This window comes from Podarcis melisellensis, assembly GCF_964234715.1.
Source record: "Podarcis melisellensis genome assembly, chromosome: 8".
Classification (NCBI taxonomy): Eukaryota; Metazoa; Chordata; class Lepidosauria; order Squamata; family Lacertidae; genus Podarcis; species Podarcis melisellensis.
Genome location: NC_138540.1, coordinates 67184180 through 67202343, shown reverse-complemented (window position 1 = coordinate 67202343; position 18164 = coordinate 67184180). Strand labels below are relative to the sequence as shown.

General features: G+C 46.9%; 1 protein-coding gene across 2 annotated transcripts in view; it reads left to right on the top strand.

Moving 5' to 3' along the window:
- Positions 1–4630: 4630 nt before the first annotated feature.
- The window catches only part of ASAP3 (ArfGAP with SH3 domain, ankyrin repeat and PH domain 3), a 70661-nt gene continuing 57127 nt past the window's right edge, over positions 4631–18164 (top strand). For both annotated transcript variants that reach the window (XR_014170810.1, XM_081920559.1), the window contains exon 1: positions 4631–5259. Coding sequence is in view for 1 of the 2 variants with exons in the window: in XM_081920559.1 (XP_081776685.1) it covers positions 5134–5259 (126 nt within the window). In the remaining variant the exon portion in view is untranslated. The remainder of the gene's footprint in view (positions 5260–18164) is intronic.

Below are 18164 nucleotides of genomic sequence, written 5' to 3'. Positions count from 1 at the left end.
CGGCTTCCTGATACTGTTGTAACAGTGTGGCGTCACACGTTGCAAAACCAGGAGAGCACAAGAAAGAACAGGGGGAAAGAGTGATAGGAAAGTTGGCAGGAAATCTGGGTTTAAGAGGGAATGTAAGAGGAGAGAGATAGAAAGTTATCTTTCAAAACAGAAACCACAAGTAATGGCCATTAATCTTTCTGTATAAACATTAACATTTCCTCCTTCCCGTGCTGGCTTCAGCCTGCAAAGCATTTCTGGAAGCTGGAAGTGAGGCTCCATTCTGCATTTGTGCTTCCATAAAGTCTACCTTCCCTCAGTTACTGTGGAGCGCCAGACTCCTGCGTTCTTGCACAACTCTCTATCCTGCAATCATTTCCCCGAAAGGCCTGTGGGAGAGGGGGAGGGGGGAGAGGAGAGGAGAATGCAGCAGCCAGCAGGTCCCAAAGTGATCTTGGCAGTGGGATCTCAGCTCACATACAGTAGGATCACCTTCCCTTCCCTTCCCTTCCCAGCCCGAACCTCATACGATAGCGAAAGCCACTCTGGCAGTGGCAGTGAGCCCAGAATTCCTTGGAACTGCTGTGGAAGAAAAGCCCAGTCATCCTTGCTCAGGTTTTGTTATGTTTTGTTTAATCTTTAATATCTGCATGATAGGCTCACTTGCATAGTGGGGGCAACAGGACAGGACTCTGGGACAGAGGTCGAGGACTCCACTCGGCAGAATGAGCAGAAGGAACACAGAAAAGAGCAGGAGCCAGATGTTTTGGACGACAACTTCCAGCAGCTTGGCTAAAGATGGGAGTTTTGACCCCAAACATCTGGAGGGCAGCAGATTGGACAAGGCTGAAAGTGCCACTGCAGTCAGGCTGGCAAGTACCAGGTTAGAGAGATGGATAATTAGTTTGACCTGGTATAAGGTAGCTTTCAGCATTCCTATATTGGATTGTTCAGCCCTCTTAAAGCTGATTGAATCCAATAGGATTGTTAAGCACGTGCCCTTAATCCTTCTGGAATAATATTTAAGGCCACATTCCGAAGCAAGACTCATTTGGAAGTAATCCAAGGGGAAGGGCTTCTGAGGAAACGTTATTACCCACCGTGAGGAACATGGTCAGTCCAAGTATGTGGCATACAAAGGAAGAAATAAATAACTAAAATGATGAGGAACAGACTAAAACTCTTTTTCTGTTGCACCCTCTTAGCAAAGTCACTTCAAGAACACAGACACAAGCCCAGTGAGAAAAGTCTTTAAAACACTTTACTAAGTGAACAGAACAAAAGCAATGTATAATTTGAGAAGAAATAAGTAGAGGTTTTGTCTTTCTTTGTTCAGGCCTGGAACATAGCAGGGTGACACTCAACCAAACATACAGAAAAAAGTTCCCTCAGAACTATGCAGCCAATCAGAACACATGTCATCTAAGTTAAGATTGTGCCACTCGCTTGGTTGCTAAGCAAACCTAACCTGTCCCCCTCTTCTTAGTTGACTTTAACACTAACATGATTAACCCTTAAGTTGCATGCTGAATGACCCCTCTGCTGCTGTACTTCCATTATCCTCACTCTGTGTGTGTGTGTGTGTGTGTGTGTGTGTGAGTGAGTGAGAGAGAGAGAGAGAGAGAGAGAGAGATTGTAGAGTGGCCAAATATGAATGGGGCAAGATGTTCCTTCAAGTAAATCAGTCCCAAGCTGTTGAGGGCTTTATATACCAATAGTAACACCTCGTTTTCTGGTCCATAAACAGCTGCATAACAGGCAGAAACTGAACAGCTGGTGCAAGATAATATGGTTGGGAGAGCTTTCCCTGGTGAACTTCTGCCTCTTACCCAGCTGTCAGAGGCATAAAGAGCAGGGGCAGTGAATCCCTGGCAGACTTAAGGCGACTATATTTCTGTCTCTCCTTGAGAGTCATTTATTTGGGTCCATGCCAGAGTCATCCTGTCTTATTGATTGGCTGGGCAGGGAGACCTTGAGAAGGCACTCTGTCATCCACATAGTACTTTTGGCAAGAAGAAAACAAAAACCCAGGGCATGTCTGGGGATTTGCCCTTGTGGAGAAAGTTCTTGGGTGCAAGATGCAAATGCGGGGAGAGAAGGCCCTCCTGGATTAGCGTGAGAAAGGAACAGGGGAGAAAGAGATCCTGTTCGCAGCCTCCTGACCTTTTGCTCTCTCTCGCACAAGCAGCAATGGCTAAAGAGGCCAAACTGCCTTTTCCACTTTAGAAGAGCCTTTTAAAGGAGGGAGGACAACAAAGCCAGGTTAATGACTGAGAGACCACGCCCAGGCTTGTTTTGCCCACAGGAAACAATGTCCTGTACAGAGTGATTACACACCCTTTGGTTCAAGGAGACAAAACAGTCCTAGATAATCTGGAGGCTTGCAGGAATCCACTGTGAGTGGCATGCCATCAACACGGGCACTGATACAAGTCTGGCAGCATCATGTTCCTGGTTGGCATCCTGTGGTCCTTTTAGTTGTAGCCGGAAGCAGAGGCTGGCTGATACTGAGTCTACAGATGCAATATGTGGGGTGGGGGCACCAAATCAACTTCACCACAGTGTTGTGCTCAGAGTATCTGCACCTGGTAGAAAGAACTCTGTGCAGCTAAATCCTCTTATGCATGCTTACGCAAAAGTAAGTCTCCTGGAACTTTATTGTCTGGAGCATAGTATGGGAGATTTGCTAGACTACAGGTCCCATCATCCCTGAGCATTGGCCATGATGACTGGGGCTGATGGGAGTTGTAGTTCAAAACATCTGGAAGGCACCAAGATGAGGGATTCTGGGCTACAAATACGCGATGGCATTGTTTTTAATTGCTGCAGTTTGTATTGTTACTGTTTTGCTCTAGGTTTTTATTTATCTGAGGTATTTCTGAACTGCCCTTCACTAAAAGATTCCAGGACCACCAGTGTGCAAATGGTGGCAGCTGTAAGCTGGGAATGTTTTTGACACTGAAAGGCAGTGTTCTAAATGGATTGCACGAGTTCCCCATCTGTTTCTGGGCTCAAGTCAAGGAGCTCACATTAGTTTAAAGCCACAAACTTCTCAGGCTCCCAACACCTGAAAGATTGCCTCCTTCCCTACAGACCCTCTCAGGAGTTAAGATTGGCAGAAGAGGATGTATTGTTTGTTATACCACTCTCAGAAGCTGTTGGCCTGGGAGAGGGCCTTCTCAGTGGCAGCCCCAGAGTTGTGGAACTCCCTCCCCACTGAGGTGTGTTGGGGATCTTCATTATACAGCTTGGGGCAAAGGCTAAAGAAACACCTCTTTTGGCACTTGAGATGTATATTTTTTAGGACCCACCCATTTTTAGGACCCAACAGTTGTTTCCAACTGTTTTCAGCATAGTGTTTTAGCTGCTGTAACCTGCTCTGGGGCATTAGTGTAAAAATAATAACAGAATGAATTGAAAACTTGTTCTTTTGTATTTGCTACTGTGGTAATGGAGGCTGCAATGCTATGTTCACTGTCCTGAAACAGGGCCCCTTTGAACTGAGAGGGGAGGCCTTTACTCTCATGTTTGTTCAGGCTCTTAACCTACAGGCAGGTAGGTACAGTTATCCATGAAGGTTGACAACTATGTATGTTTTCTCCAATATAAATGTGCCTGCGCTCAGTTGAGCTTCTTCCCAGTTAAGCATGCACAGGGTTCCTATGGCTTGCACCTATATATATTTTGTACATTATAGACATAGCAAACTGATTCACACAGCATTTGGTGGTATCAGCAGGCTGGAAGGAAATTGGGATATGATATTAATCTTTCTCTTTTACACTGTTTAAATATATTAACATATATATATTTGGACTTGTTTGTGAAGAAGAGGACAGGTGTGAGGAGCACAGACACTGCCTAAAGCAGTACTTGCCAAATTGGTGCCCTCCCACTGCTTTGGACTACAATTCCCATCAGCACATGCTGGCTGGGGCTGATGAGAGTTGTAGTCCAAAGCAGCTGGAGGGCACCAGGTTGCCAAAGTCTGGCCTAGAGTGTTCAGCAATGGGCAGTGAGATGACTAAAAGTTTAAAAGAAGACAAGAGCTTTGCAGTGCTGGAATAAGCCACATCTCTTAAGTGTGTGTGTGTCTACTTCCCTATGAAGTTCTTAAATGAGCAGCAGGGGCTCCAGATTTCAAAAGCTATAAATATTCTGTGCGGGAGACCTGGCTTTACCTGTGTGCGCACTATCCCTTTTATAGCACATTCAAAGCACATGCGCCTTCAAAGAATTCTGGGCACTGTATTTTCTTAAGGGTTGCGGGGGAATTGGAACTCTGCGAGGGGTAAACTGTGCATAAAATGGGGCGCCTTTTCCTGAGCAGAATCGCGCGGCAAAACTTCAACATGTTCCTTCTGGCTCTTTGAAACGCTGAGCAGCTCTGAGAGCGTATGTAAAACCGGCAGTTAAAAAGCAAAACAAAACTGGAGAACCACCAAAACAACGCTCCAGCCCTGAGCTCTCTTGGAGAGTAAAGCCCCGATCGCTAGGGCTGCAACTGCAAGAAGGCTGCGCCTTTGCAAACTGACTCGGGAGTAAGCCCCATTAAACTCGACGGGGACTTACGTGTGCGTAAAAAACGTGCTGGATCAGGCGCGTTGATAGGCTGCTCGTTTTTCCAGAGAGGAGGATGTCCGCGGCTTGGGGAGAAAGGGAACAAGGGCAACTGGGTGCACTTTGTCTTTAACAGGCTCCGGGCCAAAAATCCGCGCTCGCAGGCAGCGGCGGCGTAACAATATCCCCACGTGACTGCCATGAAAGCCTCTGTTCCAACCAGCCAGGCACCGAGGGAGGGAAAGAAACTTACAAGAGGTCGGAGAAGAGGCGCCGCTCGTCATTTACGCACTAGAGAGAGAAGCCAAACCTCGGGGATGTGATACGAAATTGACCAGAAAGGGCTGGAAAAGACGGATTCGGCCACGCTTCTGCCCTCCCCTCTTTTCTCTCCACTTCTCCGCGGTTTCGCTTCGCTCTCCTGTCACTCTTAACTTCTTCCTCCTTCCTTCGAAGGCTCCCTTTCCCTCGCCGCCTCTTCCTCACTTTTTGGATGACTTTCTCCCCCACAACCCCACCTCCCTCCCTTCTTCTCCCCGGCTGCAACTGCGCCCCGATCTCCAAGGTAACGCCTCTCGCAGCAACATGCCGGAGCAGATCAGCGTCTCCGAGTTCGTGGCCGTGACTTCGGAGGATCTCAGCTCGCCGGCGGCTTCCAGCTTCGCCTCCAAATTGCAGAAGTGCCGGGGGGCCGTGGTGGCGCTGGAAGAGGTGAGAGGGGCGCCGGAGGAAGTGGGGCTTGTATGGGGGACGACGACGAGGAAAGGCTCTTTCGTTGGGGGAAAAGGCTGGAGAACCGAGATGGTTTCCCTACACCCCCCCTCCAACTAAAAGAAATAAATCGCGCCTTTCTTGCGCGTAAAAGTGCGCGCTGTTGTCTCCTCGGCGCGGCGCGCACCTGAGCCTTAACGTATTTACTAAGAAACAAGCCGCCCTAGTGCTCAGTGGGGCTTGCTTGCAGGTGATGATGCAGAAGGCAGCAGCAGGTTTAGTTCCGCGTTCCTAGCTCTCGCCACTTTCTCTAAATTTTACGGCTTCCTTCAGTTGGGGAAGGGCCCAAACTCGGCAGGGGAGCGTCAGTCTTTGTGCGCAGAGGGTCCCAGGGTCCATCAGGCTCCAGGTCGGATCAGAAATGGCCTTCGCCAGAAACTAAGAGTGCTGCTACCCGGCATTGTAGACCACATCGAGCTAAGTGGCTCCAACGTCTGCTCAGCTCTGTCCTCCAAGAAAAGGAGGTTGGCCATGGGGGACTGCTGCCGCCCGCCCCTCGGCAACTGTCATCTGAGGCAACCACCCACCTTTGTCTTATGGTGGGGGGCCAGTCCTGAAATCAATAGTACTGTAAATTTTCGGCCTGAAAGTTCTTGAGTTCTGAGGCAGGTGCTCACAAAGTGTGGCACAGGCAACATCTGTAGAGCCAAGATTGCCCCTGATCTGCGCCACCCCAAGGGACACCTGATGCAGCCCAAATTCAGCCCCAGATAAATGTGGGTGCAAGGCTAACGTTCCATTAGGGGTTTTTAAAACCCCAAATAAGCATATGGTTAGGAGGGGTGCAGGAGCAGATTCTGTGCCAGCCCCCTCCCTGCAGGAACAGGAGGAGGTCAACCCTGCAGGCTGCTTCTTCACAAGTGCTGTTCCTTTTGATAGAGCATGAGACTCTTAATCTCAAGGTCATGAGTTTGAGCCCCATGTTGGGCAAAAGATTCCTGCATTGCAGGAGGTTGGGTTGGGCTAGATGAGCCTTGTGGTCCCTTTTTAAAGCACTTGCAGAAGAGCACCCTGCAGCCTGCAGGATTGAATCTGCCACTCACCAAGAAGGTGAGTGGAGGAGGATTAAATTCTGAATCCCTGTGGAGAGCACTCAGGGAAGCAGACGCCTTGCAGCCTTCTCACCTCATGCCCTGCCCCCTGACAGTCCCAGTTCACTCTGGGCGACTCAGTCTGGCCACGGCTGTCTTGACTTGGCCCAAGCTGAGATCCCCACAAGTAGGTTTGGTTTTGATTGGGCTTTGTCCAAATCAGGCTTACTTGCCCTACTTTCTACTTGACAGATTCAGAATCCATATTTATCCTCCTTGTAATTATCACTCCCAGCCATGCAAGTTCTTCTTCTGTTCAGAATGTAAGACCAGATTCTGTGAGTGCACGGTCAGCATTCAGGAGGCCACTCTGCCCAGGCCAACCTGCTTTGTAGGTGCTCAGCCTACGTAGCCCTGTACTTTTTCTTGTTTGCTGTGACCCCACTAAACAAACTTTTGTTTGTTGAGCCTCTTCTCCACTTGGATCAATACTCCATCTGCATTTGACATGATATCATAGTTGTGCTCCATCCAGATGTCTCTCTGTGTGTTTGTTCTGGGAGGGGGGCTGTGAGATTTCCAAGTGACTCTTTACTAGGATGCTAAGATGCATGCATTTGGAATGGTTACTTCACCCGTTTCAATATTGTGAACCAGGAGAGAATTCCTGGGAATGGGGACAAGAGATGAGTACCATTTTCTGAAGGCTTATCATTAAGGCAACCACGTATCCTGTTTTACAGAAGACTGTTTTTTGTTTGAAGGCACCCTCCATTGGGAGGGCTGTCAAGTCCCAGTCCAGCTAAAACATAGGAGAATAATAGGAGCGTGGCTGCTGGATCAGACTGGTGAAACATCTAGTTCAGCATCCTCACTATGGCCAACCAGACTCCCTAGATTAGGGGTCAGCAAACTTTTTCACTGTCCCTCAGACCTTGTGGGGGGCCAGACTGTATTTTGAGGGGGGGAAATGAACGTATTCCTATGCCCCACAAATAACCCAGAGATGCCTTTTAAGTAAAAGGACACATTCTACTCATGTAAAACCAGACTGATTCCCAGACCGTCCGCGGGCCGGATTTAGAAGGTGATTGGGCCGAATCCGGCCCCTGGGCCTTAGTTTGCCTACCCATGCCCTAGATTTTCCAGCAAATGGTATCCAGAGGCATACCATATTTGACGGTGGTCAAACATAGCCATTGTGGCTATTATCAGATAACTATAGAAATGCCCTGTTATCTGTGTGAGATAAGTAGATTTCTGATAGTTGTTATTGTTTAGTCGTTTAGTCGTGTCCGACTCTTTGTGACCCCATGGACCAGAGCATGCCAGGCACTCCTGTCTTTTTCTGATGGTAGCCTAAGGTTATTTCTGCAGCCCTCAAACTCTTGAGTGTTTGACACATGTAAAAAGTTTCTCTGATCCATGCTTATTCCAGGTTCTTTGCAGAGATGAATGTTCAGGTAGGCCAGAAATAAGAAGAATCAGTTTTGGAATAGGCTGGCAACCCCAACATATGTTTTATATTTGCAGTCTAAAAGCAGGAAATTCAAAAAGTGGGTTGTCATATTCAGACTATATCTATTTAAAATTGAAGGGCACGTTAGTGGCTAACCTAAATCCATTAAATTCAGCGGGACTCCTCTGAATTTGACTTATCTGGATACAGCCCAGTATGCTTTAGTCTAGTTTTTTTTTAAAACACACACTCATAAACAGAAGTCTTTCTAAAGAATATGGTTAGAGGCCATTTCCACAAATGATGCTTTTCTTACAATGTTGGAAGTGAAACATCCTTCAGCCAGAATTGATGCCTTCCACACTGAGTCACACACTCTTTATTAAAAATGATATTTCTTAATCTCGCTTGTTAAAGAATGCTTTGATTTCTGTCCCCACACCCCTTCCAAGAAACCACAAGGAGTGTAATCTTGGATGATAATGTGAATTATCTTTTTGTCAAAATTGCTGCCTTCCACACTGAGTAATGCACTCTGGATCAAAAGGCAGATTTGTTAATTTGTCTTCTAAAAGTGCTTTGATTTCTAAACCTTGAGAACTGCAGTCTTGGGTAACGATGAGAATTCCATTGCAATTCCTCAATCTGACATTGCAGATATCTCCTCACTTTCTGAATTCTTTACAATCCCCGTGGCAGCGATGAGAACCCTTCATAATGGAGACATTGCAGTGCTGAACTTGGGCTGGAGACCTCTTCTGTTCCAAAAGTCTCTTCCATTATGCTGCTGTGCTATACAGTGCCTTTTCTAGTGCAGCACCACGAAAAGTATCTGATGAGTTATGGGAAATGGGAAAGCTTGCATGCATACACTTTGGTCCAAAAGAAGCAAAAAATTGCTTAGACTTTCTCTTTGGCTGTGTTCTTAATTTTCTTTCAAAACTGCTTCTTCATGTGGCCAATCTTGCATCTGCATAGTTCTCCCTGAGTGTCCCCCAGAGATGGAGTCAAGCTGACTCATGTATGTGATGACTCCCCACCCCTAACCATAGGGGCAGTTCTCAGGAATCATCTATATTTGGGGGTTGAGAAGCCGTGGTCTTCCAGATGTTGTTGAACTCCAACTCCCATCAGCCCCAGCCAGCATTGGCAATGGTCAGTGATGGGAGCTGTAGTCCAGCCACATCCAGGGAAGGTCTCACATTACCCACCCTGTATATAATTTTATAACTGTAGATCCTGCCTTGTTGCTAAGTCAGAGGCAGTAATGCTTCTGAATTCCAGCTTCTGAATTGCAGGGGAAAGTGCTCTTGTGCTTGGGTCTTTGCACAGACACCTGCTTGGCCACTTTGAGAACAGGATACTGGACTAGATGGGTCATTAGCCTGACCCAACAGGCTCCTCTTATGTTCAAGGAGTGTGCTTGAAGTGGATCTTGGATCCCTCTCCAGTTTGAAATAGTTGTTGCTTTATGATTGGAAAGAGCTCCATGGGCTAATTTTTGAGGTCGCCGGGAAGCAGAATATAAAGGATATTAGTAATATAAACAACGTTAGCAATGCAAAATAATAATCATCATGCTGTTGGGTTGTGTGCCTTTGAGGATCATTTGCAACCTGGCTGCCTGGCATATCTGATTCATGCACATTGGATCCCTACACCTCACCCGTGATCTGCTTCTTTGTTGCCTCTTATCAAATGCCAAGCTACACAGCTGGTGGTCAAAGGGCACCTGCATGTTGTCCTGGCTTATGTGTATGTTTCCACACTCCAATAGCTTTCAGACTCATATATATGCCTATAAGGCTCTCGAAGCATTTTTCAAAATGAGCAGAAATCTATTTGTATTTATTTTTAAGAAGACATTTCTGTACTGCCCTACACCCAATTGGTCTTGGGCAGTTTACAAAGAAATAAGGTAACATAGAAACAGATTAGAATACCTAATGAACAATAAACATTCTCCTAAATTCTGTAAATAGCATAGTTTAAAAACACCTTTAAAATGACACAATCCCATCATCTGATAAAAGCTCAGTGAAATAGGTGGGCTTTTAATTTGGTGCCTGAAATAATACAAAGTTGCTGTGTAGCACACATCATTGGGGAAGCCATTTCAACCCCAAAAAGGAGCTTCCTTGGATCCCTGCAATATACACCTCAGTCAACGCAGAAATCACCAGGAGAGTCTCTTCCACTGATCTTACAACAGGGTCAGGTTGATAGGAGAGAAGGCCTTGTATAAGATACTTGGGCCCTCAGCCAATTCAGGGCTTTAAATGGCAACATAAGAGACCGCATGAGATGGACGACTGGCTGCCTGGGACTGGCGTGAGGTAGAGTTCATCATCATCAGGATAGCTTGACCACAGTTGCCCATGCACTGGTACCCTCATGGCTGGATTACTGCAATGCCCTCTGTGTGTGTGTACCTTGGGGGTTGGCCTGGAAGCTGAAGCTGGTGCAGAACATGGCGGCTAGGTTGCTTGTGGGGGCAAACTATGGGCAGCATATACACATTGCTTTCAGGATTTGCACTGGCTGCTGATCTGCTATGGGGCAAATTCAAGGTGTTCTTACTAACATATAAGGTCATGTTAAGCTCAGGACCAAGTTACAGGCCACCTTATCCCTTATACACCCAGTAAAACCTTGTGGTTTCTCCTGCAAGTTCCACAGATATCAAAAGCTTGTCCGCAGTAACTCAGAGCAAGGCTTTTAGTGTGGCTGCTCGTGTTCTGTGGAATTGCAATCCAGCTGAGATATGACAACTGCCCACTATCTGCATTTTGTTGAAGAAAAAAAATGAGGACATTTTTGGTCCAACAGGCTTTTCCAGCTGTTTTTGTTTTTCTTTAAATGTATCAACTGTTTGGGGTGTTTCTCACTGGGTTTTCTGCTGCTTTTATTGTATATCACATTGAAACAATTGTGTAGAAGGTGATGAATAAATTGATCATGATGGCAATAATAATGTCTAGGGCCACAGACTTTCCATCCTTGTTCGAAAGCATTTTATGGATGACTTCATGCTTCAATTTCTCCTACTTGGATTGCGCGGTTGGATGAATTTTAGTTGGTTTGGATTTTGTTACTTTTCCCTGTGTCTTTTCGGCAAGCTGTATTGAATATTGGTGGGAAATAGTTGGGCGTGTGGTCTAAACCACTGAGCCTCTTGGGCTTGCCGATCAGAAGGTCAGCAGTTCGAATCCCCGCGATGGGGTGAGCTCCCATTGCTCGGTCCCAGCTCCTGCCAGCCTAGCAGTTCGAAAGCACTCCAAAAAGTGCAAGTAGATAAATAGGTACCGCTCCGGTGGGCAGGTAAACAGCGTTTCCATGCGCTGCTCTGGTTTGTGTTCCGTTGTGCCAGAAGTGGCTTAGTTATGCTGGCCACATGATCCGGAAAAACTGTCTGCGGACAAACACCGGCTCCCTCGGCCTGTAAAGCAAGATGAGCGCCGCAACCCCAGAGTCGTCTGCGACTGGACTTAACTGTAAGGGGTCCTTTCCCTTTATACTTGTTTTAAAGAGAAGGGGCTTTGTGGGGCAGACCAACTTGATCAATACACCCTTTAAATACATTTGTGGCCTGAACTCTGTGAGGTTCAGAAAAATCTGGAGGTAAAACAGTTCTGAGGATCATCTAGTCCAACCCCCTGTAATATAGGAATATGCAGTTGTCCCATACGGGGATCAAACCTGCAACCTTGGCATTATCAGCACCATGCTCTAACCAACTGAGCCAGGTTAACTTCATAGTGGCTGAGTGGGGATTTGAACCCGCCCCTCCCGTCTGCTGCCTTCTGACCAGGATGCCACTGGGCACAACCTTTCCTGTTGACTAGATGGAAACTTGCTATGTTACACTGCTGTCTGTCATGTCATTTGTGCAGAATAGCAGGAGGCTGCTGTCCGTTGTATTGCTGGTCGTTCCTGTGACACTTTCGCTAATGCAGCCAAAGTATCGGTTGAACTCCTTCCAACATTGGCATCGCCCGTAAAAATAGAAGCCATGTCCAAATGGCCATCCGTAATATAGAGCCCTTGATATTTTGTTGCAGCTTTTTTCTTCGAGTGGGCCGTTGCCTTAAAAACAACAGCAACAACAACAACTGCTTGCTACTGTGATCTGGCACTATTCAGGGTGGAAATGAAGCAATAGGATGTTCCTGAATAGGCAAATTGCAGAAGATGAGGAGCTTAATTGCCCAACAGATACGTTGTGGCCCAAGTACTCTGCAAGATGCACATTGTGGTGGCAGCCTTCCCAAGGTGGTTCTAACACTATTAGAGTACGCTGCCTCTCTTCGGTATGGTGTTGGCACACATTTGGAGAGGCTATTGCATTGCACCTGTGGTTCACCAGAAATGCTTTGTAATTAAACTGTGTGACCTCATGAGAGCCGAAGAAAAGCCCTGCTGGATCAGCCTCATCTAGTCCTGCATCCTGTTCTCCCTTGCCTTTGGCAAGCCTCCAAGGAAGACCTGGACACAATAGCAGTCTTTCCTCTTGGGATTCCCAGCAACCATCATTCAGAGGCATGCTGCCTCCAACGGTGGGCGTAAGGCCCTAGCCGCTGAGTCTTGGTAGCCATTGATAGCTTCATTCTCCAAGAATTTGCCTAATCCTCATTTAAAGCCATCCAAGTTAGTGGCTTTTGCTGCCACCTGTGGGAGTGAGTAAAGATAAAGGGATCCCTGACTATTAAGTCCAGTTGTTACCAACTCTGGGGTTGTGGTGCTCATCTCGCTTTATTGGCCGAGGGAGCCGGCGTACAGCTTCCGGGTCATGTGGCCAGCATGACTAAGCCGCTTCTGGAGAACCAGAGCAGCGCACGGAAACAACGTTTTCCTTCCTGCCGGAGCGGTACCTATTTTTCTACTTGCACTTTGACATGCTTTCGAACTGCTAGGTTGGCAGGAGCAGGGACCGAGCAATGGGAGCTCACCCCGTTGTAGGGATTCGAACCGCCAACCTTCTGCTCGGCAAGTCCTAGGCTCTGTGGTTTAACCCACAGCGCCACCTGCATCCCTGACGTGGGAGTGAGTACTGTAGTTTCATTATGAAAAAAAAAAGTTTGCTTTTCTGTCCTGAATCTTCCAACATTCAGCTTCATAGGATGGCTCCTGGTTCTAGTATTATGGGGGGTGGGGAGAGAGAACCCCTTTTCACTTTCTCCACACTTCACAACAGTCCCCTCTAGAGTAGGCTGCTTCTTCTTCATTTGTACAGAGCTAGAAACAGGTTAAGAAGTCACAGCCTCCCTGCAATTTCATTCCCAGACAAAGCTTTGTAATTCTTCCAGATCTACTCTTCCCATGAGCTCATGCTGACCTACTTCATGCTTGGAATTCTGTCTTGGCCTCATGACCTCGTATAGTTTCCAGGTCAGGTGCTGGAAACAAAAGAGCTACACCTTCCATTGGTTGTACAGTGCTGTATTTTTAAAGTTTGGATTTGCTGGGAGCTACAGAGTAGCTGTGATGCTACTCTGGCACCCCATCTGGGAGAATCCATTTGACTTGGGGGAACTGTTTTGCCCCTGAAAGTTTTGCCTCTAGAAGTATATAGTGAATTGTGCTTGCTTTTATACCACTGCTTCCTCGGCTCTTTTGGCCTGTGGTTGGCTTGTGTGCATGTGCCCTGCATTAAGCAAATGAGCTCCGCTTCTGCATAGTTATGTCCAGAGCGATGCATGACCTATAGGTTGCCCTAAATCTCCATTTTAACCGGTTAGACAAGAATCCTAGAAGCCGCAGCTTGCAGTTATTTCCTGTAGTTAAGCAAAGTGCCATTGGCCTACATGCATGTCTTTGGGAGACGTCATTTCCTCTATATAGCAAACTCAGGCGCTGAGTGCCAATTGGATTGTAGCCAAATTTGGGACACTGAGGAACAAGAGAGGATATATCATTATGCAAGGTTTGCAGAGGGGTAAAAATGTATGTCAATCATCTGAAGTCATAACGACACTCACTTGTTGGCCCATAGGGATGGGGATCTGGCCCGTTGGTCTAAAAAGGTTCCCCACCCTCCACCGGAAGTGAGTGAAGTGGTTGAGGATGCTAGGACTGAATTCAGTGGAGGTTGAGCTCATGGGCTGCAGCCAGCAGGTCAAAGATAAGGACTGTAAATGTACCTGATCAGAGTTTCCCTCTTCGTCCCACCCTGCTATGATGCTGTCTTACGATTCTGAATAGCCAGGGCTGTGCCTTATTTATAGTAAATTATATCTGCCCTGCTCATTCCACCCACTCAAAATAGAGGTTGCCTTTCAGCATAGGTTCTCATCAAATTATAGCAGGTAGAATCAAACTGGAGCTAATAATAATAAAAACCCAGCATTCATAATTGCCGTATAACAAAAGAAATTCATCAGCAAAAAAACAACCCTGATTCAAAACTGGAGTCGGAGGTGGTTAAAAGAACAGAATCTGCATCAGGCCCGTTCTAAAGATGCCTGGACAACATTTCAGAACACCAGAGGCAGGAGGGGAAGTTGGCATTCCTGTAAGAATGGCGAGCCAGGGAGCACCTCAAGGTTGAGGGTCTGGCGCAATTTCAAGCTGATGGCCTGAGCTGTGACAAGATGGTTTCTCTCGCCCACTCCCTGGTTCAGCTCCCCACTTCCTAAGGGGTTGATCTCCTTTGGGGATTCGCAATACTTGCCGCGGCAACCTTTACAAACTGAAATGTGGAAGGAACAAAACTCACGTGACACCTGGCACTACTCTTGTCACAGTGGATCTCAAAAAAAATTGTTCTCCAGATTCCCTGTAGCATTCCCTATGTATGCACTTGCTCAGGGAGTCTCTCAGTTCGTGTTATTGCTATTGGAACACCCCCAGAATGTTTCCAGACGTACTGATGCAGATTTCAAAGAACAAGGGGTGATATGGCATCAAGAGGTAGTCATGGCCGCCATCTTGGATGGCTTTAATGGAGGGGAAGAATATCAGTAGCTACCAGCCAGAATGGCTATGCTCTCCCTTCCCTGTTGGAGGAAGCATGCCTCTGAATACCAGTAGCTGGCTGGAGATGCTGTGGTGCTCAGATTCTGCTTGCGGGGTTTTCATGGTCATCAGGTTGGTCACTGCGAGAACAGGATGCTGTGCTAGATAGGTCTTTGACCTCTGATCCTGGAGGGCTCCTCTTATGAGTAAAACAAGGGAAACCTTCACTGAACAGGGGATAAAACAGCATACCTCGGAGCAGTTGCCAACATGGTGTCCTTCAGATGTTGTTGGACTACAACTCCCATCAGCCCCAGGCATCAAGGCCAATGGTCAAGGACTATGGGTATTGTAATCCAGCAACATTTGGAGTGTACTACTTCTAGAGAAATTGCCTTGGAGTGACATTTCTTCAGTATTGGCTAACAGTTTAGAAAAGACAAAGGAAAAATAAGCTGGTGGATATTGCCCCATGCTACAAGAATGGATTTCAAAAGTTGGTTTCCTTCCTGGGCCAAGGCCAGAAACTCTCCTTCACCTCCATCTACCCCAGTCTGGGTCTGCATAGGCTGGATTGAAATGTTGTTTTCAGGAGAGAGAGAAAGGTTCATCATGGAGGAAGAGGTGAAGTGGAGGAGGGACACTGTACAGACATGTCTGGGCAAACTTCAGACACTGAAATGGAGAGCTAATTGAGCCTTGTGACAAAATTCTTCAAAACGCTTGCAGAAACAAACAAACGTGTGTGTATGTATAGGACATCAACCTTGGCCTCCAGTCTATGAAAATAATTGAGAAATCCAAGATTTTACTGTAACTCTATCCTGGGCAGTAGTGAGTTCATCCTAAAGCAAAGGGAGGGAGTGAAAGATAGTTTTAGGCTGTTAAGTAGATTGCAGCAGTAACTGGGGAGGGGGTGATTAATTCCTTCCCACCCATGGTGGATACTTCAGGGTGGGTATTTCCTGCTAGTATGAACATTTAAATGTGTATATTTTATGCAAAGGATTGAAATCCTTGTTATTGAGAGAGAGATGGGTGGCTGTTCTTAGCTGTTGATAACATTGTTGTACTTGCTATGATGGATAAATTACCGTAATGGCTGCAATCCTTAGAATACACTTCTCACTTTTAATCTGGAATCAGTCCAAGCACAGGGATCTGAAAATCTTAAAATCTTTTGACCCCCTACCTACCATCTGAAATAACTGTGCCTGGTCTTTCACTGAATATGGTACAGTATTGCCAGCTTAAGAGGAATTAATGAAAGATTTACAGCAGGGGTAGCCGACGTAGTGCCCTCCAGCAGGATTTGACTACAATTCTCATTAGCCGCAGCCGGGATAGCCATGAGCGACCATGCTGGCTACCCAGGATCAACGCTTTACGACTCATGAAACTAGAGTTATTTTCACAGTTTAAGGTGAGCAATGAGGAAAAGTGGGGCTCTTGTGCCTTGAATCGGGCAGAAATTCAACTGATTAAGCCTTTTCTAGTATGGAAATAAAATTGCGGGCAAAACCTTGCCTGTTGACACTCTGCCTGCCAAGCATCTTAGTACTTGACATGTGACCCCCTGATTTAATTCTGAGCCTTCCACCCCACCTGCCGGGAATATGCAAATTTGCATCATGCAAAGTACATGCATTATTTATGCAAATGCATGCCCTCTTTTGCAGGTAGGGCAGAGGGCCCAAGTCCACAGACAGTGTACTGTATTGGCCTCAGAAAATCTTCTTGGCACCCCTGACTCTGAATATCTTTTTTTATACCCTGCTGCTCCTAATTTTAGATTTCATAGCTGCCCTTTTCAGGCTGGCTTAACAGTTGGCTGTGTTTTATTGCCGTACCAACCAGTTCCCACTTCATTGAGCAGCTCTGCAAAGTGGAGAATGGCTCTCATTGATCTTACTTAACAACCAGCGTGCAAAAGAAAGGGAGGTTTCCAAAGAGGCACTCTCTTTCTGACAGCCAGCAAAAGATTCTGTCTGGCTAGCAGGGCACATTTGGAAGGAATTCAAGGCTGATTTTAGAATGCAGAGTGTAAATTAGACAATTGCACAGAGAGGCTCCGTGGGGTCAGTGATGGGGTCTAATGCAGTCACAGATGGAGGCTGTGTGAGGTCACCACCAGCTACAGGTGCAGAGCTGTCTCCTCTCTCTCATTCTGGAGACATTTTCCCCTTGCATCTCTGCATCTGTGGCTGAGCTGATTATCCTCAAGGAGGGGGTGTATATCTCTCAGAGATTTTGGACTGCAGCTGCAGAGGTCCAGTGGGGTGTGCACAGCTGCCTGGCTTTGCAGAGCTTGGGGAAAGTAAAATAAAAAGCAGTGTCTTTGGGCGATTGTGGAATATGCTCTGTAAGATGCTATTTTGCACACCGGGAAGGCTCTTTTTGAACTGTTGATAGACCTAGGGACATAGGTAGTTACCTAGGATGGAGTCAGACCCCTGGCACATCTAGTTCAGTACTGTCACCACTGATTGATAGAGATGCTCCACAGCTTCAGAGGGGGACATTCCTAGTCCATCTTGGAGATGCTAAGGATTGAACCTGGAACCTTTTGCTTGCAAAGCAGATGTTTCTGAGCTGCGGTTGGATTGCCGACAGTGGGTTGTGGGACGGTGATGTCTTCCTAGCACTTAGTCAACCCATGTGTGGGGAACCTAGGCCCCTCTGGATGTTGTTGGACTCCCCTTGGTCCCAGCCAGTATGCTGAATAACCAACAGTAATGGGAATTATAGTATAGTGCACTCTTTCTCAAACTCAGGTCCCTAGCTGTTGTTGGACTACAACTCTCATCACCCCTGACCACTGGTCCTGCTAGCTAGGGATGATGGTATTTGCAATCCAACAATAGCTGGGGATCCACAAAAGGTTTCCCCACACTCTAATCCAACTTCCTTCCCTTAAAAAACAAAGGTACAGGAGAAGTTGCTAGAGAGCAGCAGTAGCGGTAGCGATGCCCTCTTGATGATGTTAGACTGCAGCTCCCATCATCCCCTGACCATTGGGCATGCTGGCTGTGGCTGATAGGGGTTGTCCAACAATATATGGAGAGCACCACATTGCAACTACTGCTGTAGAACAAGAGAATGGAATACAGGCGACTCTCAACTTATGCTTGGGTTATGTTCCGGATAGTGTTCAAAATTTGGTAGGAGCCAGGCACATTTTGCACCTGGCTATTAACCACTTGGGACGCAGGTGGCACTGTGGGTTAAAGCCTCAGTGCCTAGGACTTGCCGATCGAAAGGTCGGCGGTTCGAATCCCTGTGGCGGGGTGCGCTCCCGCTGCTCGGTCCCAGCGCCTGCCAACCTAGCAGTTCGAAAGCACCTCCGGGTGCAAGTAGATAAATAGGGACCGCTTACCAGCGGGAAGGTAAACGGCGTTTCC